The 23,805-nt window shown below is 40.5% G+C and overlaps 1 protein-coding gene across 7 annotated transcripts in view; it reads right to left on the reverse strand.

Moving 5' to 3' along the window:
- The window catches only part of SYT1 (synaptotagmin 1), a 1,004,279-nt gene that overhangs the window by 125,097 nt on the left and 855,377 nt on the right, over positions 1-23,805 (reverse strand). For all 7 annotated transcript variants that reach the window (XM_063927398.1, XM_063927392.1, XM_063927393.1 and 4 more), the window contains one exon: positions 17,116-17,233. In XM_063927398.1, the coding sequence (XP_063783468.1) occupies positions 17,116-17,233 (118 nt within the window). The remainder of the gene's footprint in view (positions 1-17,115; positions 17,234-23,805) is intronic.

Below are 23,805 nucleotides of genomic sequence, written 5' to 3' on the forward strand. Positions count from 1 at the left end.
TAATAATAATAATAATAATAATAATAATCATAATCATAATAATTATATAAACTAAGATATATTTTGCAGAGGACAGTAACAAGAAATTGTATTTTTTAGTAGCAAATCAGATATATGATATAAAGATCAAAGTAAAAATGGCTCTCCATAGATGAGGGAAGGCTTGAGTGGTTCACAGCCTTTTCTGTTCTTATATTATATTACTTTGGTGAGTTTACCTTCCAGGAGAGCAATGCAGCTTTTTGCAAAGCAGCTAGGCATGAACTGCACAAATGTTGAGAGAGCTGCTAATATATCTAAATAAACTGAGATCCTATACCTGCTAGAAATTTCACCTTTCTGATGTAGTCTTTTATCTAGGTGTTGACTCTTTTCTGTTAGTATATCAGGTTTCTACTGACTCTTTTCTATGGTTTCCTGCTCACCTTTTTATGTAAGATATCTACAATATTTAGGTGTTCTAGGACTCTTAACCAATTGAGATTTTGAAGTTCTCATGTGGTCCCACCAGTAGGTCATGAAACCTGGGTAAGTATTTTGTTCTTGAGTAATATCAACCCTATGGCCCTACTTCTGATAGATACGGTGGATTTTGAAATAGAGTAAGTGTGTTATATGATAATGGGCTGAAGAGAGAAACTATTAGTAAAGTACTGCTGGTGATATTAAAGCATACTCCCTTTGGTATTTTCCTTATTTATTTTCTTACGTCATTGGATAAAAATTTATTTATTTGGAATGTCTTGCAAGTAATCAATGCAAAATAAATTAAAAACAAATTAAAAAATCTAATCCTTAATTTAATTAATAAAAGGCAATATTTGATTAGTCAAAAACACCTATATAAATCCTACACTAGTCAGATTACATCAGAAGTCACACAATTTATTGAGTGGAGTCTATATACAGTTAATGTGTTTCAATTTATTTAAAAATAAATATATTTGTCTGCAAGAGTTTCTACAGTTTGAAAGTGCACAGACATAAAATGTCATAAAGATCAAAGGACATTGGGCCTAATTCAGACCTAATCATAGCAGTAAATTTGTTAGCAGATGGGCAAAACCATGTGCACTGCAGGTGGGGGGCATATATAACATGTGCAGAGAGAGTAGATTTGGGTGGGGTGTGTTTAATTTGAAAACTAAATTGCAGTGTAAAAATAAAGCAGCCAGTATTTACCCTGCACAGAAGCATAATAACCCACCCAAATCTAACTCTCTCTGCACATGTTATATCTGCCCCCCCCTCCTGCAGTGCACATGGTTTTGCCAATTTGCTAACAAATTTGCTGCTGCGATCAGGTCTGAATTAAGCACATTGAAAACATTTGTACTAGCTGTCAATTTGTTATCTATAGATGATTCTTCTCTTTTATTAGTCAATATATAGATAAATCTTTGTGGAAATCCTGCTGTGATACGTAAAAGGAACCTTGTACTTTGGAGAAGATTCTACTGGAGAAGTTTAAATGAAAAAATAAATAATAAATAAATAAAAATAAAGAAATCAAATAAAATCATAGTCGCGGAGTGGCCCAGTCAAAGGTCAGACCTCCATTTCAAAAATATACTGTTTACCAATGCACCCAGTCCAATCTCACTGAACTGTAACATGTTGATGAATAATTGTTGACATCTGCAGTGTCCAGCTGTGTATCTTTGCTAGAGACTTTACAAAATGGATTGACAGATTTAGGGGGAGATGTACTAAGCAGTGGTAAAAGTAGAGAAGTGAGCCAGTGGAGAATTTGCATACTATAAAGTATACAGAGCAGCTGAGTGGTTGCTATGGGCAACTACTCCACTGGCTCACTTCTCCACTTTTATCACTGCTTAGTACATGCCCCCCTTAATTGCAGTTAAAGGTATTTCTACCAAAGATATGATTGCTAATCTAGTCAATTTTTATTTTTATTTTATTTGTAAAATGAATGTTTTTTTAATTTAGAATAGTATTTGTGCCTGATATTACAGATAATTTAGTTTGGTAAGATGAATGAATGGTAAGACCTCACATAGTAAAGCCATTCTAATTCATGTAAATTAATAAAATGCACTATGTGCCAGAGGGAGTGAAAACAATTTATAGCCACTGAAGTTTGGGGGTATAGAGGAATTGTGTAAAGCTCTCAAATTGAAACAAAAAACCTATAAATAATTAAATACATTTTAGTAACCATATGCTACATTCACAGACATACTGTACATACAGTATGAACAGCTAAATCTATAACTTTTTTGTATTTTATAACTACTTGAAAAAAAACATAAACATATGGTATACAGAGGCGACAGTCTTACTTATGTGAGCTTAGTTAAACTTTTAATTCCATGATTATGTAAAACTTTCAGATATTGCTATGTTAACCTTGGATCTTGAATTGTAATCCAGATAATAAGTACCGATGGGTGATTGCAGTGTACTATCTGTGTTTTGCTCATAATTAACATCACACTATGTGGTTCAGATTTGGCTGACAATTTGTATAGGTCTTTCACAGAGTCTTATCAGCTACCTGGTAATTTGCATAACATTACCCTCTATAATCCTTCATTTGAGCTATGCTTGGATTAAAAACTCTAATTAACTTTCTTTTTTTATAAGTGTTATAGTCTGTTTAAAATATATTTGATGGATCCTGAATTTTAATAAACTAAGTTTACACCTACACTTTGGGAAAAGCATTTTCATCAATAATTTTATCTGTAAACATATACTAACTAAATACAGTATATACTATACATGGTAATTTATCTTCTAGTAATAAAAAACAACAATTTATACAGTAATAGAGGATATATAAACAAATCTTATGAACAAATGTGAGGCAGTTCAATAATGTCTTACCAGTCCTAGTGAATTGCAAATTAACTGTGTAGTCCACAGAGAGCATGTTACTATCATAATCCTTTATAAAAACACAAATGCTTTATGTAGGTCCAGCTGGAATGCAGAATCAAAGCACATATCTCAGCTGGTCAAAACCAACCATTCATAAGCTTTACGTAAATCATATGTGTGGTCTTTTAAAGTTGGCACTGTGTGTGTGTCACAACTAGTTACGACCTTGATGCATACTACTTGTATAGCCTTCATTAAATGACAAGACCTTGTATTTTGGTATTATACTTAAAAACATAAAGTCAATATCTTGAAAAAAAACACACTCATGAAGAGAAAACTGTTAAAATTTTTTGGGTTCTAGGTCCCTGAAGAAATGCATCGGAGAAGACACTAAGGGGGTTATTCAGAGATGGACGCAGATCGCTGCATACGCAGCAAGATCTGCATCCATCTTCTTACATGCTGGGGGCTGGCCAACACAGAGCAAGGCTGCCTAGCATGTGTGGCACCGCCTCATGATGCATCCGCAATTTAATTGCGTATGCATTGAATTAAGGTTGACCCCGTCCAGGGTGGCTGAGTTTGACATCCTCATGCCCTGTTTGGCCCGCCCACTGCTGTCAATCTTGTTGCGGACGCATCCTTCGGGAATGTATCCGCAATGTGAATGTACACGCAGGCGCGATGCGGCCACTGCATGTGCGCAGTTTGCCAATGTACGGCAAACTGCGATGCGGCCACATTAGCGGCCAAGTCTGAACTAGGCCCTAAATCAGATGACACAGAAACACATGTGCAGTCTTTTCTTTCTCTTTCTTTCTGTCATCACCAAACACCCCATTACGTACACTCATGTTTGTACCTCTCAAAATAATAATGAAGTGAGGACATTATTATAGCAATCTCAATTTTTTGTTAGTATCCTGCACACTACATTTGTCTAAAAAATATTGCCAGAAACTATGTTGATAAGAGTCAGTGGTTGAGGTCATTTCAAACAATGAATAGCTCAACCAAAATTGGTTTATTAATCAGGTAGAACAGCAGGATGTAAGACAACTCAGGTAATGCAGCACAAAGCAGGATCATACAATGGGAGACAGATCCAGACAGGAATGAGAGAATGGAGTTGGTGCCTTTGTAGTGTGCAGTGAGACTTGTCATGCTGCTATACAGTATGCGGCACCAGTATCTCTGGGGTAATCTCTCAGTGAGAGAGACAAAGAGAGAGACACTCAGGGCAAAACTGGCAGCTTTATAATGAGTCAAAGAGACTCATTAGTACACTGCTGCGCTGCTCTGTGGGCCGTAACTAAAGGCCCATATAGACGGGCCAATGCGGGAGAGATGTGTGCTGAGCGAACCGCTCAGCACACATCTCTCCTGCCGCTCAGCACAGCACGATCTGTGCTGAGCATGCGGGGGGAAACAGGGGGGCCGCTCATTTCACCCAGCGGGTGAAATGAGCGACTCCCTAGATTGGCCTGCACTGCAGGCCAAACTAGCAGCAGCGATAGCGATGCGCGGGGCTGTGCATCGCTATCGTTGTAGGGGGTACACACGGAGCGATAATGCTCAAATTCTAAGCAATCTAGTCAGATTGCTTAGAATATCTCTCCGTGAGTACACCCCTTAAGAGGCCCCCGGGGATGAGTCCAAATGAAGGTAAGGAAGTGAGGTAGGGGTGCACGCCTCTCATCTTTCTTGGCTCTTTCCAGTTGCTTCTTGAGTGACTGACAGCAGAGGTATAACATGGCAGCTATGCGCTATGTGCTGCCTCAGACACCTGCCCCAAAATCTCTGGCCGCCCAGTCACCGGCCATAACAAACTACCTGAACCCAGGGAGGGTGGTTGTGTTCATTCCGAGGCTGCTCCCTGCAACCTTGCAGGACACAGGAGCAGGGAGACAGAGGACATCAGGAAGCCACCATCTGGTAAATCCTCAGATCACCCCACCCTGTACGCTGCTCCACACGTACTGTCCTACTCCTTAAGGCCCTGACTGTTGGGGACTGAGCTAGCTAGATGATGTTGAGGCCCAGCCCATCTCACAGCCACCCTCTCCCTGTTATAATCACCATGTTACCCTCTTCCTGCCACTCACTATAACCCTGTCACCCTCTCCCTGCCACTCACTCCCTGTCACCCACTATCACCCTGTCACTCTCTCCATCATCCAATATCTCCATGTCATCCTCTCCCTGTCACCCACTCTCATCCTCTCCCTGTCACTCACTAGCTTCATGTTACACTCTCCCTGTCACCCACTATCTCCATGTCACCCTCTACCTGTCACCCACTATCTCCTTGTCACCCTCATTCTATCACTCACTATCTCCCTGTCACCCACTATCTCCATGTCACCCACTGTTTTCCTGTCTCTTTATCTCCTTGTCTTTCACTATATCCCTGTCACCCACTGTCTCCTAGTCACCCACTATCTCCCTGTCATCCTCTCTGTCAGTATTTCCCTATCACCCTCTGCCTTCCGCTATCACCCACTGCCTCTCCATCAAACGCTACCTCTCCATCTCCTTCTGACTTCCTCTGACACCCTATGCCTCTCTCCATCACCCTCTGCCTTCCCCTGTCACCCTTTGATTTCCAATGTCTCTCTCTGCTGTCATCACTGCATCTCCCATAGGGCATTGGAGGGGGGGGGGGGGGGGGCAAGAGCAAATTTTTGCACCTGGACCCAACGCTCAAGTTCTACCACTGACTCAAGGGCACGTCCTATCTATCTGTAAGGCAGAGGAAGAAGAACGTATGGTAAGGTGTATATGCACAGAAGGCACATCTATCTGGGGTTGCAAATGCGTAGCAGCAACATCCATTGCTATGGGGACACAGAACCTACGAGGAGAGGTGCAGAGTGCATTCCTCAACAAAGAGTTAACTTTTAAGACAACAACAGAAAGAGGAAATAATGTTACCTTATCAAATAATCTATGAAAAACAGAATTACATGAACTGTGAATTGCTCAGGTATCCTAATATAATTAGTGTGTGTAAATCTGCTGAAATACTTTTAACTGTGTCCTTAGATATGTAACCCTCATCACTTTTCTCTGTATACTACTTCAGTGCTAGCCTTATGAGGCTTTGCTTCCTTACCACACTGAGATTTGACAGCAACTGCAATACACATCACAGTCATCAAAATTCTATTTGAATGTAAATGAAATAGAATCTACACCAAGTATTGACAGCACACGCATTCTGTGGAAAACAGTAAGGAATAGAATTAAACCACTTTAAAACATAACTTATTGAAAACATGTTTTGCTTCAATTCATGAAAGTAGGTTAGAGAAGATGACTGAAATTAAATATGAAAGCTGTTTATCATCTTCACCAAGAACAGATGTATTTGCCACAGTATTGCCTTGCTACCAAGTAGTACAGATACTGTAGTTGCTGCACAAGCATCTCTTATTTGCATCATACATGTCAAATCCCTTCTGCATACTGTACGTCAGCTTAGTCTTCCACAAAACAAAAAATGGATTTCTGCTAAAAGCACTTTACATGTGAAACAGATTTTATGGCAATGTACTGTAAGTTAGTTTTAGAATTAACATTGAAATAACAATCTGTTCTCTCAAAATGTTTCTTGTATTGGCTTATTAAAAAATGAGAAAACAGAATAGACTAAAATTTACCCCAGGGTATTCTGGGAAAGTACCAGACAAAACCATGTGTACCATGAAGCCAAGCACAGTGGGTCAGAGTATTATATCCTTGCATAAACTATTGTCATTCAGATATGCCAGTACTGTAAACAATAAAGCAAACAGATGACTGCAAATAAAAAAGCTTTACATGAATGCCCAAAGGGCAAGCAAACTCTTTTGTAAATAGCAAGCACACTGGCATGCTGCTGGATGTAGTATTTTCTCTTCAAAGCTAATATAATCTACTGAAACATTTTCTAAAAGCTCTGATAATTTGCGAGATACAGCCCTTACAGTCTCTTTATGTGCTTTTCTCCAGGATGCCAGCATCACATTAAGTGACTTCTTACTGTCTGTATTATGAATCTTGAAGACAGTATTAACTTCCATTTATAGAAATACAGACACACCTTATTACATGTGAGCTCTCAGTCAGCATGAGAAGCTTAGAAAGCACAACAGTGTACACTAGTTCAATTTTCCATATTTTCTATGGACTGATGGAGTTTCCTCAGAATACACTATTGCATGCATCCCTTTGGGGGCCAAGGAATAGAAAACACTTTTAGGAACCTAATTTATACTAATTTGTATTATATTGTTTATTATACTAAATTATACTACAGTGCATCCAGAAAGTATTCACAGTGCTTCACTTTTTCCACATTTTGTTATGTTAAAGCCTTATTCCAATAAATTCATTTTATCCCCTCAAAATTCTATAAACACTACCCAATAATGACAATGTGAAAAAAGTTTTTTTTGTGATTTTTGCAAATGTATTAAAAATAAAAAACTAAGACATCACATGTACATAAGTATTCACAGCCTTTGCCATGAAACTCAAAATTGAGCTCAAGTGCATCCTGTTTCCACTGATCATCCTTGAGATGTTCCTACAGCTTAATTGGAGTCCACTTGTGGTAAATTCAGTTGATTGGACATGATTTGGAAAGGCACACACCTGTCTATATAAGTTCCCACACATGACAGTGCATGTCTGAGCACAAACCAAGCATGAAGTCAAAAGAATTGTCTGTAGACCACCGGGACAGGATTGTCTTGGGGCACAAATCTGGGGAAGGATACTGAAAAATATCTGCAGCTTTGAAGGACCCAATGAGCACAGTAGCCTCCATCATCTATAAATGGAAGAAGTTTGGAACCACCAGGACTCTTCCTAGAGCCAGGGCCGAAACTAGGGGGGGGGGCTAGGGGGGCAGGCGACCTGGGCGCCGGATTGGAGGGGGCGCCGAGACCCCCTAACACCCGCCGCGGCAATTTTATAACTTTGAAACCCCCTTCTCCCGAGTGCCCAGCTCGGGGGGCGGGGTTTCGCGGAATGACGCGATTGCGTCGTGACGTCACGGCGCAAACGCGTCATTCCACGAAACCCCGCCGGAGGAGGGAGAAGGGGGAGCCGCGCAGACCGGACGAGGAGGGAGAGGCGGCTGAAGAGAGCGAGAACCGCTTCAAATGTAAGTCAGCCCCTCTCCCTTCCTCTCTCTCTCTCTCTCTCTCTCCCTCCACCACCTGCCGCAATGTGTAAAATGGGGACCTGTGCCTGCCGCAATGTGTAAAATGGGGACCTGTGCCTGCCGCAATGTGTAAAATGGGGACCTGTGCCTGCCGCAATGTGTAAAATGGGGACACTTTTTCCTGCCGCAATGTGTAAAATGGGGACACTTGCCAGCGTACTGTGTAAAATGGGGACCTGTGCCTGCCGCAATGTGTAAAATGGGGACACTTGCCAGCGTACTGTGTAAAATGGGGACCTGTGCCTGCCGCAATGTGTAAAATGGGGACACTTGCCAGCGTACTGTGTAAAATGGGGACCTGTGCCTGCCGCAATGTGTAAAATGGGGACCTGTGCCTGCCGCAATGTGTAAAATGGGGACACTTTTTCCTGCCGCAATGTGTAAAATGGGGACACTTGCCAGCGTACTGTGTAAAATGGGGACACTTTTTCCTGCCGCAATGTGTAAAATGGGGACCTGTGCCTGCCGCAATGTGTAAAATGGGGACACTTTTTCCTGCCGCAATGTGTAAAATGGGGACACTTGCCAGCGTACTGTGTAAAATGGGGACACGTGCCTGCCGCAATGTGTAAAATGGGGACACTTTTTCCTGCCGCAATGTGTAAAATGGGGACACTTGCCAGCGTACTGTGTAAAATGGGGACACGTGCCTGCCGCAATGTGTAAAATGGGGACACTTTTTCCTGCCGCAATGTGTAAAATGGGGACACCTGTCTGCCACAATGTGTAAAATGGGGTCACCTGTCTGCCGCAATGTGTAAAATGGGGACACTTTTTCCTGCCGCAATGTGTAAAATGGGGACACCTGTCTGCCGCAATGTGTAAAATGGGGTCACCTGTCTGCCGCAATGTGTAAAATGGGGAATGGGGACACTAGCCTGTCGTACTGTGTAAAATGGGGACACTTTTTCCTGGATATGAAATTTATGTTAGAAAAGGCAATTTTTCAGGTAAAAAAGTTCTGAAAGAGATATATATATATATATATATATATATATATAATATTTTTATTCATGTATTTATTTATTTTTATTTTTATTTTTTATTTTTATTTATTTATTGTAAAATTTTTTTTTTTTTTTTGCGGGGTGGGGGGTGGGGGGGGGTGTCAAATGACTACCTTGCCCCAGGTGACAAAAATCCTAGTTTCGGCCCTGCTAGAGCTGATAGGTTATCTAAACTGAGCAATCGGGGGAGAAGGGCCCTAGTCAGGGAAGTGACCAAGAACCCGATGGACACACTGTCAGAGCTACAGCATTCCTCTGTGGAACGTTTCAGAAGGACAACCATCTCTGCAGCAATCCACCAATCAGGCCTGCATGGTAGAGTGGCCAGACGGAAGCCACTCCTTAGTAAAAAGCACATTGCAGCCCACCAGGAGTTTGCCAAAATGCACCTGAAGAACTCTCAGACCATGAGAAACAAAATACTCTGCTCTGATGAGACAAAGTTTGAACTCTTTGGCATGGATGGCAGGCGTCATGTTTGGAGGAAACCAGGCACCACTCATCACCAGGCAAATCCACCCCTACAGTGAAGCATGGTGGTGGCAGCAACATGCTGTGGGGATATTTTTCAGTGGCAGGAGCTGGGAAACTAGTCAGGATAGAGGGAAAGATGAATGCAGCAATGTACCGAGACATCCTGGATGAAAACCTGTTCCAGAGCGCTCTTGACCTCGGACTGGGGCGACGGTTCATCTTTCAGCAGGACAATGACCCTAAGCACACAGCCAAGATATCAAAGGAGTGGCTTCAGGACAACTCTGTGAATGTCCTTGAGTGGCCCAGCCAGACCCCAGACTTAAAACTGATTGAACATCTCTGGAGAGATCTGAAAATGGCTGTGCACCAACATTTCCTATTCAACCTGATGGAGCTTGAAAAGTGCTGCAAAGAGGAATGGGCAAAACTGCCCAAAGATAGGTGTGCCAAGCTTGTAGCATAATTTTCAAAAGGCTTGAGGCTGTAATTTCTGCCAAAGGTGCATCAACAAAGTATTGAGCAAAGGCTGTGAATACTTATGTACATGTTATTTCTTAGTTTTTATTTCAAGTCATTATGGGGTATTGGTGGTCATTCCGAGTTGATCGCAGCCAGCAACTTTTTGCTGCTGCTGCGATCAACTAGTACACGGGGGAGTGTATTTTAGCTTAGCAGGGCTGCAATCATTTGTGCAGCCCTGCTAAGATAAAAAAATGTCAAGCAGAAGAAGACCAGCCCTATACCTACTTAACCTGTGCGACAATCTCTGCAATGCTGGAGCCGGCTTTGACGCCAGACATCCGCCCTCCATTCTGCTGGTCACACCTGCGTTTTCCTTACCACTCCCCGTAAAAACGGTCTCCAATGGTCTGCATCCACCCAGGTATGCCTTCTTCTTGTCAATCTTCTTTGCGGTCGGCTCTGCAACCGCTTCCAACATAGGACGCAAAGCAATGTCGCGTACACGCATTGTGGCCACCACCCATGCGCATTCCAGACCCGTTCACACTGCAGCGATAAACCATTGCGTGTGTACGGGTCGGAATGACCCCCACTGTGTGTAGAATCTTGAGGGAAAAAATTAATTTACTCCAGTTTGGAATAAGGCTGTAACATAACAAAATGTGGAAAAAGTGAAGCACTGTGAATACTTTCCAGATGCACTGTATATTGTGCATTAAGTGACAAACTGATAGGAAAATAAACATTGTGCATTCACCATTTCTACTGGAACAAAAGGGACCAAACTGGGATTCTGAGACACATAGGAATGATACACATTATCCACATACTGTAGAGGGCCTGATGTATACAAATAGGGGTTTATTTGTGAAGTTTTACAAGCTGACACTTCTAATAGTGTTTAGGACTATGCAATAAAGAATCATTATATTTGCACTGTTGTCTCTTTATCCTCATTCTACCATCTGCATGCTGTAATTGAATATGTGATTAGTCAGACGGCATGACCCGACCCATTTCCAATCATATACTATCCAATTTCTATGTTCCTTAGCAAACTGGAGGCATTTCACAGTTTGTAGCAGATAGCAATGGTGTATTGACAGGCCTTCTGCTTCTATAGCCCATACAATGTTATGTGCTGCATTATGTTAATATATAGTGCTCTATTTGCCTGTCTGTGGGACTGAACATGTCAATTCTCTGTTCCACTCAAGCATCCAGTAGCCATTTCTGACCGAAGGCCTTGAGCTGAGACCCAGTTTTTTGTCAAATGGTCCACTCTATACACTTTAACAACTGACACTCTTGAACATTTCACCAGTGCACCCCTGTTGCGAGCACCAACAATCATTACACATTGAAAGTCCATCTGATAATGCCATTTACCCATTATTTCATGAGTAATACATGTCATTAGTTTCTACAAACATCCACCTTTCCATTCTTATACAGATTCACACAACCTAGGTCAGCATTATCTGTAGAATAGGTACACTGCATAAAAGCACCTGATGGTATTAATAATTGCCACTCAGTGTATGGATTTTCAGTGTTGTTCTTTGTCTTTTCATAGAAAACCAAGTCTATTATAAACCTTTTTTACCATTCTTACACTGGATTACTTTTCATGTATCTACATGAATTTGTTCAAGGTTGTAGGACATAACTGGCAGCTAACATCTATCAGCACACAAATTTGTTTTCTTTTTTTCTTTTAACCGCCTTGACATTTTTTTAAACAGCCTTGAGTGAGTACATTAAAACATTCACACAAACTGAGGCTTTAGGATCAGAAAACTCATGCTGAACTCAAACACAAAAACAGTAACAACAACCAAATTGTAACTAACATTCTTTTTAGCTCATTTGAAATGCAAATGTTTTTATGATCTTACATGAATGCTAGCCATTCATCTTTTATTAAGGCTTAATAAAAAAGTGTATGAATACTAACTGATTAGATGTTGTTTGCATGGCTATATTTCTTAAAGGCCAATAAAGGCAGAAGATATGTATGCCAATTTGCATAGTAATATTAAGCATTTTAAAGTATTCTCTGGAGCAGAAATTATTTTAACAGCAGATGGGAAAACATATTTCTGCAGTTGTTATTTCCAAAGTAGTTTGCAAAAACATTTAAATTAAATGCACACAGATATATTATTAATACAATATATTGGCTTAACAAGAATGCAAACATAGTTAACAAATGACCTTAATTTCAAGGTTCAATCCAATGTTTAAAATGCTGTACAGTACCACTGATTATGTTACATAAGTTGAATGCAATTCTCGCAATCAATTTTTGTTCAAGTGAATTTTAATTGAGATGCTTTGGTAAAATTGCAAGTTTTTCATACACACAAAGATGAGACTGCACACTTACATTCTCTGGCTGTATTTTGAGAACAAAGCATAAGATTCTACAATTTGAAATCTTAAAACATATGTCTGGTGCAAAATAGATGGCTGTCATCATCATCAATTTATAAGCTTGAACCAAGCCTATGGCATGTGAAACGTATCTTTAAGAAATAGTAAATTAAGTAAAAATTGGATGCACCTGTAAGGGGTATGGATGACTTCCATCTCCACACTACAATTGTATTGAACATATACAGTATATGAATGCCCCTGATTCACCTTTCAAAGCAAAAGCAGATGACAATTTAAGATGTGTTCCCCTAACAATATGTTATCAAGTGTGCATATACAATACTTATAAAACACATATATTCTAAGACATTTAATTTGTATTTTTAGCCACTATTTCTGTTATTTTCATTCCACTTTATCTCCTTGGAATGGTACCTACTTACAAGTATGATCCCATGTTGAGGTTATGAGGCAACTGTAGGCCAATATTATAAATCAAATAAATGAATGAAGTCCAGTGTTGTAATTAAAAAATACATCTCCAATTATGAAAGTGGGATTTAGATGCTAATAAAATTAAAATCCCAGGCATAAATCTCCTTAATGAAATTGTAAGGGTTTCTTCTTGTAACTGGGGAATAATGTTTGTATTAAGCTAGATCAGTGGTTCTCAAACTTGGTCCTCAGGATCCATAAAATGTGATGGTAATACACCTGTACACCTGCTGGGTGACCTGGAAAACATTAATTATTTTGGGAACTGAGTTTGAGAACCACTGAGGAAATGTGTTGTTCAGGAAGAGCTAGACATACAAGACACAGTTCTAGCATTAGGTTATGGTGGCAGATAAATATGTATTATCTTGTATGTCAGTAAGTAGTCAGTTCTGATGGTGATTTGAGTCAAGGAGAAATCCCTGCTGGAAAACTGAGGAGTGGAGAGAAAATACTAAATTTTGTGCTTGATCAATGTCATCCTGAACACAGCAGCTGTTGTTGAAATCTTCTAATTACTGTCAAAAGTTATTGTTGTGCCTTTGGCATATTGCTTCTGGAATTGGACTTTATTTTACATTATCCAGTTCTAAACCACAAACCTACTTGTGTCATAACAGTCATGAAAATAATACTTGTCTGCTGAGACAAAAGAAAGGGATAATTATCGGAAGTCAGGTTCTGTGTGTATATGCCTACAGCTCGATCGTTATTGTGACTTTTCCAACACAATTGTTTCATATCTTTACATGATGTATATTTGACATTTGCAGAGGGCAATTTAAAGACTGGAGGGCTTAACTACACCAATAAACAATTCATTTTACCCTTTAGGTTTGCACAATGGAGATTCAATTTGTGTCATAGTATTTATTGCTTGTTGGGCTTAAAAATACAGCATTACCTTGAATCGACTTTTAAGTTAAATATACTGCTTTAAAGAGAGTTCCCAAATAATGATAGCATCACTAATGATAAAAGTTCAGTTCTTATTTATCATATGCTTGTTTCAAACTTACAAATTTTATGTGAATATACTAATATTAATCAAAATTAGTTTGAAAAGAAATGTAAAAAATATTTATCAGGTCAAATCCAAGAAAAGTGGGAAATCTAAAATTAGTATATAATGAGTTTTATGATCATACATGTAAAAAAAAATACTGAATGAGCACAAATACAAGGTGTATGGATCATAAAAGATGAGTAAAACTTTAATTTTTTACTGTTCATTTAAAAAAACATTATAGAATCCAAAACAATTTGAGATTCTATGATAAGCTGTTAGGCCATCCCTGCAGGTTGTCAGGAGCTTCATAATCCATATAGGAAACCTTAAGTACTCCCTACACAACTACAATTAGATATTAAGTAAATCCCAATTAGCACTATCTAAATAATAACATTTAGTACAGATATGTAGCACTGATGATCTGAATCCACGTACAAAATATTTTTAATAAGAATTAGTGAAACAAATCTTATTAAATGAAGTTTAAAATGAGAAAATAATCACATCGCTTACCATAATCCAAAAGCATACTGATAGGTTAATTGGATTCTGACAACAAAACAACCCTAGTGTATATAAGAGTGTGTGTGTATGTGTGTATATGTGATAAGGAATATATGGGCAGATTTATTAAGCCTGGAGAGGTGATAAAGGAGTGATAAGTGGAAGGTGATAACGCACCAGCCAATCAGTGCAGGGTTTGAAAAATGACAGTTAGCAGCTGATTGGCTGGTGTGTTATTACCTTCCACTTATACTTCTTTATCACAACTTTATCACTTCTCCATGCCGTATTACCTCTGCCCCATATATTGTAAGCTCCAATGGGGCAGGAATTGATGTGAATGGACAAATATTCTCTATAAAGTGCTGTGGAAAATGTACTCAATATATAAATAACTGCTAATAAAAAATAATAAGTAAATGCAAATTGACCACTAGCATGTTGAACACCAATGTAGCAGCAAATTTGTTTTTAATATCTAAACATGCGAGATCATGTTTACTTGATCTTCTGAAAATGTGGCAGGCATGGCATGGCATACTGAAACATCCTTGCATACTGCTGGGTAGACACAAGTAATCAGGTGTCGCGATAGTTTTTGTAATGTATACTTTACTAATAAAGCTTTATTCATTTTTATCATACAGATCCACTGCTTGAATTTGTGTTCCTCGATATTTCCATGTGTGGATTTTAACTGCAAATGGGATTCTGATTTCTAAACTGGATGCACTGATTGTAATGATACTAATCAATTATGGATATTTTGGCAAATGAGCTCCACTTTGCTGCATTTTAGCTTTCTAAATAGATTAAACACTGCCACCAAGAAATCAAAATGAAACATTACTGATTTGTCCTAAATGTTGGACAATTAAAGGGACATGACTTCACTTTAGCACATGTATGGTTTGGGCAGACCTGGATGCGGTTTGCATAATTTGGGTATTGTACGTGATGTATGCTGCTTGGGTGAAACATGGGAGGGCAAATCTGTTCACTAATTGTACTTTTGAAATTCTGGTATGTTGAATACATCTGTTTGTTAGATACAATTTATAGAAGTGTCTAACGGCTCCCTTACAGGAGATGTCTTCAAGAATTATATTGGTGCGTCAGCATTTCTTTCATCATCCATATGTGGTGGCTCACAATGCCATTATCATTTTAAAATTTACAGCCATGCAAACATGCAAATTCCCATTGCAAATTGGGTGCACTTTTTTGTACAAGTGCCCCCAATTTTATTAAAATATGAATGGATATGCAGGCCAAAATCTCTAGGATTATGCATAGGCAAACACAGGGGGGTTATGGTTGCACAGAAACCCCCATCCTCTTGGCAAGTGATTAAAATTATGACAACAATAGCAATGGTATATAATACAATTACTAGAATTGCTTGCCACATCATGCAGTTTAAGGGACAGAGCAGAGCTGTTGCACATGCCTAGTGTGGCAGCTTCTTCTACCAAGTTTTCTATGTGTGTGGATCTGATAAACAGTGTACTGGACCAGATAGTAGCTACCAGGAAGAAGAGACAGGAGCTTTACTATGAGGAGGGAGAATGTGTGTTTAGATAGTGCAGTACTGGTTCTATTATATTTGTGTATTTATTTCTTATGGTATGATTAACCTTTTCCTGACCACTTATCTTATTTATATGATTTAAATATGTTTGATACAGCCTATACTATAGACAATCTATAGTTTAAAATATTAATACGGTATTTTACACAGTATCCAGTATATATAAAAAGACCATTGTTTACATTAATGTCCATGGTCATTAGTGGGTTTTTCTGCCACTCCCCCAGACTCCTGCGCTTGCTCCAATGTTCTGCAGAGTGGGAGATTGTGGATTGCATTTGGAAACCCCCCTCTAGAAATCCTGTGTTTGCCACTGCTATGGGTACAAAAATGTGCCCTTACTGTTGGGGAGTGTGATGAGAAGCATACAACCCTGATGTTCCTTCTCTATCATGTTTCATTTAAGGCTAAGTGGAGCTGAAAGAATAAAAGTTGGAATTAATGAAGGAGTAGTTCTTGTCAGCTCATTCTTTAATGATTACACCATGCACATTTTGTATAGTATCCAAAATTCTGCAAATGTAAGATGTATAACCTGAAGTGGGTTGCAGCATTAGCTGCATTTGTGCAAAAAATTAAAAAAGAAGAAATACAGCTCCACATTTTGAACTTGGCTGCCTAGTTGTTTCTAGAATGATAATATCCAACATAGGCAAAAATATTGTTTATCTATTGATAGAAGTGTACCATGTATGAAATATAGTGTCAATTCTTTAATGATTATATTATATGAAACATAAAAAATTTAGTAATCCAGTATATTATGGTAATTAATACACAATAAAAAAAATTATATATATATATATATATATATATATAATTTTTAAGTATAGTATATATTGTACAGTATGCAATGTTTTCTGTACTGAGTAGACAATAGACAACTTAATAGACTATAATAGATTTTTCAGCACCATACAAACTGTCAATTCATCAATGTTTTAGTTCAAGAACTTTCTTTAAAAAAAAAAAAACCCAGAAAGTTTACAGTAGCATATTGAACATACTGAGTTAAAGTTATGTTTTAATTTATGGGGTGAAAGAAATAATAAAAAGTTTATGACATTAGTATTCACTTTAAAATGTAACTGCAAAAACATTGACTCATATGTATCTATGTGTCACTTACCTGATAAACCACCAACATCCATCTTCTTGAGGTTCTTTGCTTCGAGAATAACAACTGTTAGCTTGCCAGCCGTGGGTACATAGCGGAGGGAGAAACAGATGTCACCAAGTTTCTCTTGCTGCAAAAATAATTCAACCAGTAAATCAGCGAAACATGTTTGTATTTATTCAGCTTTAATGATAAAATGTAATGTGGTTTATAAGTATATCCATAATGTGCATTTATTGAGAAGTACAGTATAATAGTTGGAAAGCATTGATACTATTTCAATGAATTATTCCAAAGGTATTAAAATTATTACATTATTAAAGTTATTACATTAACATTTCGTTATTAACTTATTTTTTTGGAGCATTCAGATGTCCTAGCAAATGGAAAGAAAAAATACAATATTTAGCATGCTAATTTCTTCAACTACTATAATAACATAGCACAATATTAGACCCAAATGTGACCAAGGGACCTTATGTACAGACTCTAATTCCTATAAAGAACTAACAAAAAAATGTCAATAGCTGTCATTTTTATAGAGTATTACATGGTGAGTGAAGCAATCAGTGAGTGCTCTCATGAGCTAAGCAATGACTAAGCACTTTCCCATATGTACAGGACAACTAAACACTAATAAATAACATTTACATACGGTACACACTATGATATGTCCAGGGGTGGATTAGCCATAGGTCTCACCAGAAAGATTCCCAGTGGGCTGTGTGATGTAGGTGGAAGCAGTATATTAGGGACAAAGCTAGGACTGCCCTTACCTGGACATACCAGAGATATGCTACAAGTGAAATGGGGGCCCTGTCTCCAGTAGTCAGGAGCAGCTTGAGGGATGGGCTGGCAGGGCCTGGGGGAACAGCTGCAGTCACTACCAGCCCACACACTAAAGGCTTGCATAACTCAGCATCAATAATCATACGGGAGGTGCTGCTGCCAGACCAGGCTAGGGCCAACTTAAATCCAGGTCTCATTTTTATGCTGTGTGGCGCTGTGTACATTGTAACCAGTGGCAGCTGATGCCCATAGGCTGCAGCGCAGGCCACACATAGCGTAGGGAGGGGGACAGTTAACACATACAGATATGACCTTTTCTGTCTTTGCCCTCCAAGGAGCAGCATAGTTCATAGTTCATAGTTGTGGGTGAATGTGTGCACATGCGACCACTACTTAGAGTAAGGAAAACACATAGTGATACTCCCGCTACCCATACATGTAGAGGGGAGGCTGTAGGACTTCATTAATGTGGGTTGAGGGAATCTATGCTCCCGCTACTTGTAAATATGATTGCTGCAGCCGGTGGAGTCAGCAAATGCGGGTGCTATGCTATGCACACATCATGGCATCGCTATGATACACTGCTAAAGGCAGCAAAGACTTACAAATACACATCTGTATAAACATACCTGTAATGTATGTAATATACTGTATGTGCTGGCCAGTGATGTGCAGTGAGGATAATGGCTGGCGAGGCACTGACTAGTGTCACAACCAAATTTGGACACACATATGATTTGGTGGTGAGTTTTGACTATAATACAGCAATGATATGAATAATATAAAGATGATATTTATAAGTTACAAATATTTTCTTTGTATTATTCTAATTTTAGAGTATGTCAGGTGTGGCTCTGCCTCCCCTGCCTACCCTGACCAAACATCACTGATGCAGGCTGCCTGAACCCTGGGATCAGCAGCGCTGTGTTTCACAGCTGGTGATGCTGCACTTGAAATGCAGCACTCAGATTCTTCCTGTATAAGCCCACCCCCAGACTCCTTTAAAACTAGCCAATGGGAGTCTGAGGAGGGAGCTTATACAGTAAAGATGAGCTAAGTGCTGCATTCCAAATGTGAAACACAGCACTGTCGAATCCCGGGGTCGGGCAGCAAGCATATATATTACAAACATCATTACAGGTATATTTATACGTGTTAACCTGCCTCCCTCATGCTATGTGTGATCTGTGACGTATCCATGTGCACTGCTGTAAGGAAGTAGAGTGTAAAGAGGAGCATGAAGGCTGTCAAAGTAGAAAGTAAATTGGAGGGGGCCGGGGAGTGGATTGGCTCTTGATGTGGCACATGAGGCTAGTAAGACATGGGGCAGGAGGCTGAAAAGACAGCAGGCTGGACTGAAGTGGCAGGAAGCTGGAGCAACATGGGACAGGAGGCTGGAGAGACATGGGTCAGAACGCTGGAGGGAATATGAGGCAGAAGGTGACACCGAGGGCACATGTTTGGTTGCATGATGATGACATTGGTTATATTCCTACACAAATAGGCATCTTCCAGACCATGAGATCTCCTACATCAATAGTGAATACATACTGAAGTCACTGTCTGCCAAAGGGGGTTCAATTATTCTGCTGGTGTCAAGCACTGCAGTACTTCCCATCAGCAGTTGTAGGTATGTATATGGATGCACATATATGGAAACCTTCCCATACAAATGCTGCATTTGCCCCTGCAGCCCACAGAGGATCTATTAACATTGCGAGGTAAGGCTATCTACAGAGAGGAGGGAGGGGGTTGGGTAGCCAGAGTAAGCATACGCCTGCTACCATACGCTGTGCTTCACAGGTAACTTTAGAGGGCACACCTGTGTTCACCAATTGCTCTGCTAAACAGAGCAGTGGGTGACACTGCTCTGATTAGCAGAGCAAGTGGTGAACACAGGTGTGTCCTCTATGGTTGTTACCTGTGAAGCACAGCGTATGGTAGCACCAGTTTGCACACTACAGCTACCCGTGGAGAACAGCCCGCTGAGGAAGGCAGCGGTAAGTGATGCTTCCTCTGACCAAAATAGAACAGGGCAATTGGTGGAGGTTATTCAGCTCAGGTAGCATGTATCTATGTTCCTGCTACCCGTAGATGTTTCAGTGCAGACGGTGGCAGGTGCAATGAGTAGGAGACTTGGATGCTACGGAGGTTGCACCATGATATGCTGCCTCCCACAGCAACAGCATTATAGGACACATCTGTAGATGCCATGTAGTCAATCTGACTTTGGACGTAGAGTGTTAAGTTCAGATAAGTTAGGATGCCCCCTTCCCTACGGGGCAGCTTTTGTACGCCCCCATGGTTATGAAGTGTCCTTTAGATGAAGGGAAGAGAAAACAGGATTTTTTAGTACTTACCAGTTAAATCTCTTTCTCTGACTTAATCTGGGGGACACTTCGATCCCTCTCTAGTTGGTTGAGTATATGAGAAAGATGTTAATAGTTTTTTTTCCCTTCAACGTATCCTTGATGCTTTTTAAGTTCAAACTGACGAGGGGCTGATGATGAGGAGCTTATATACGGCTAAAAGTTAGCTCATTAAGTGCTGACACCTCTTTTCTCTTTCCCTCACTAACAACATAGTTAATAAGTGTCCCCAGATGAAGTCAAAGAAAGATTTAACAGGAACAGATGTAGCCACACTCATCGAGGCTGCGACTAGCCGCGCCAGCGACTCAGTTGGCATGGTGCACGTGCATGCCAGTGTGTGCATGTTTATATATGCACCTGCACTCCACAGGACTTCTATGGAGCGCCTGCGGGTGCTACTAGTTACAGCTTGGTATACTAAGTTGTGCCCTTGTCACCGTGTCGCAGCCACGATGAACATTGCTACATCTGTATGTACCAAAAATCTTGTTGTAGAACAAAGCAGTTTTGTTATTATACAATCACATTTGCTATCAGAATACACATCACAAAATCACACACTTTCAAAAAAATCTCAGCTACTAGTTTGCAAAAGCAGTGTAAATGTAGCTTACTAAATGTTACCCATGTATCACTTCTGAATTTACATATTGTGCTTCCTACATGCAGTTTTATCATTCTTGTTCTCACCGTGGCACTATTTAGGGGTACAGTAGTTTTGCTAAAGCTTTTTTTTTTTTTTCGCAGACAAGTAAAGGTGCTGCCCATAGCAACCAATCAGATTATGTCTATCATTTTCTAGAATGTAATTAGATAAATGATAGATAAAATCTTATTAGTTGCAATGGGCAACTCCGCCACTTTAACTTTTTAGGGGCTTTAGTAAATCTACCCCTTATTGTAAATTCACATCATTTTCTAAACCTCAAGCACTTTTACAAGGATCAGAAAAGATTTCTTATAATTTTGCAGTATTCGTACAACTTTTTTTACAAGAATTGTAGAAATGAGACTTGCAGGCCCCTCTGGACTATAATGTGTTATGATGTACAAAAAGGCTCTCATGTGGCCTAATTATCTCATAGGTACTGTGTGGATACAGTAGTAGCAACTTTTTCTCTGCCCTGAAAATAAATAATTTATGTAAGTAAATTACTTTGATCATTACATGAAATCTGTAAGGTACTGTTAGAAGGTTCCCAGTGTAGTTCACAAATACAGAATTAATCTTCTCCCTTAGAAGGCTAAACTGACAGTGAGTTCTTCCCTTAGAGCTGCTTGTCATGTATTTCTCATCACTCTTTCAAAGTTAAAGGGATTGTAAGATTTTTACATTTTCTTGGGAAACTTTTTGTGGACCAGAAAGCTCCATTTCAAAATCAATCGAAGGAATGATCTGAATTGATAAATATGAGGCATTCATAAGGTTTTGTGCAGAGTATTGCATATCCTGCCATCAAATGATGCTGTAACTGGAACCTTTTCTTATTTCTAATTCTTATTTCCAATTACTATATATATATCTCCTCCCTCTTCAATTGTCTCAGTCAACTTCTAGCCCAGGTAACCAGAGACATCATTCATCTGATATCTGCAACAGCTCCTGGTCGCAGCTAGCTCTATCTAAACACTTCTCTACTGCTCCCCTTGCAATGTGCAAATTTGTGGTGTCACCTGTCAGACACTGTAGCTCCACATCTTAATGCTACTCTTACCTGCCTTTACAGCCAGGCAGGCAGAAGCTCCACCTCCCAGATGAGGATGGAGCAGCTGCTTGCAGAGAGAATGGGGTCTCACAGAAAGGTTGTCTCTGGGGGCATGTGTCCTGTGCCCCCCTCCTTCAAGAGACCATCCTCGATAATGATATGGGACGAAGAGAAGGAGGTGGCAGTGTACCAGCAGGGGGTGGAGCTACCCATCAAAGAGCAGAGTCCTGATTTCTGCAGTGAAACATGGGAGATAGGAGGAAGGAGCTGCAACAGTCCTCATTCAGTGACAACTATCAATCTGTAAGGTATAAGGGATATTAAGTTATATTGTGTCTGTGTATGTATGTGTCTGTGTAACTATATGTGTGTATGTGTATACACTGGCGGATTCAGATGACTGGTGCACTGCTGACTGGCAGCAGGCAGCAGCAGCACCTATTAAACTTACGGTTGGAGCAGACGCTTTCAGCTCAGGCACTGCCCGTGTTGTCAAGTCCAGATATTGTACAGGAGCCAGTGGCAGCATCACTACAGTAGTGACACTGTGGCACTCTCAGTTGTAACTGCCCCCTACCCACCCTCCATCCTGCCCTGCCTGCATAGTCCACACTCAGGGCCGTTTCTTGGGGCAGGCGAGCAGTGCAACCGCGCTGGGCACCCGCCACAGCACTAACTGTGGCTCCCTGCTTCCCCCTCCTATTTCTCCCCGAATAATCCGCTTGGGGGCGGAGTTTCACGGAATGACGCGGTTGCGCCGTTACGTCACGACGCAACCCCGTCACTCCGCGAAACCCCCCCCCCCGAGCGGAGTACAGAGGGGGATCCAAGTTAGGAAGAGGGAAAGACCGGCGTGAGGAGCGACCGACTGGTGAGGCGGGCCGAAGAGCGGTAATCGCCTCTGTAAGTATTCTCTCTCTCTCTCAATGTGTAAAATGGGGACACCTGCCGTAATGTGTGAAATGGAGACTCTTGTCTGCCGTAGTGTTGGGATTTAATGTGTCAAGGGCATTGCGGTGTTTGCATAATATGGTGCAGGGGGCATTACTGTGTGGGGCTTAATATGGTGGAATTTTTTTTTCCTGTGGTGGTCGTGATCTGTTGGAGCAGGGTCAAAAACTGGATTGTGAGGTAGTCTTTTCAGACGAGGCCATGCCCATTTAAATGAGGCCACACCCATTTAGATGAGGCCACGCCCCCTTGCCGGGTGCACTGACAAGTTTTTTTTTTATCTAGGTGTGTGTGTGTGTGTGGGGCACATTTTTTTATGTCATGGGGGGGGGGGGCGCATTTTTAAATCTCGCACTGGGAGCCAAATTGGCTAGAAACAGCCCTGTCCACACTCCCAGAACTTGCCACCCCAGTAAACTCAGTTTCTGCCTACATTAGCTGTAAATGTCCTGCTGCCAACCAGCAGTGTGCCCTTACAGTCTAAAGTAGGCTTAATACTGGCAGTGACACACACCAGATCAGTAGCCTTGGCTAAAGAATATGTCTTCTTGCATTCCGGCCACATCAGCAGCTGTCACTATGCCTCATCTGGCTGTCCAACGCTGATCACAGCTTCCACAGGAGTTGTGGTGGTGTCCGACCTGTGGGCATGGAGGAGCAGGGGAGACATGGGGACAACAGCTCTCTGGCCAAGATGAGGGACTACAAGATGCTGTGCACCTCTTACTCCTAGACCAGGGGCATTCAGCTATTATCATGAGTGGGCCACTCTGAAATGTAGGGAGATTTATGAAGCAAACATTTTACTTAAAAAAAAAACAAGAAAAGTTTAATTTATTATCCATATGTCACCAGACTCCTCCTCCACAGGACACCCGCCTGTC

The sequence above is a fragment of the Pseudophryne corroboree genome, chromosome 6, assembly GCF_028390025.1.
Source record: "Pseudophryne corroboree isolate aPseCor3 chromosome 6, aPseCor3.hap2, whole genome shotgun sequence".
NCBI lineage: Eukaryota > Metazoa > Chordata > Amphibia > Anura > Myobatrachidae > Pseudophryne > Pseudophryne corroboree.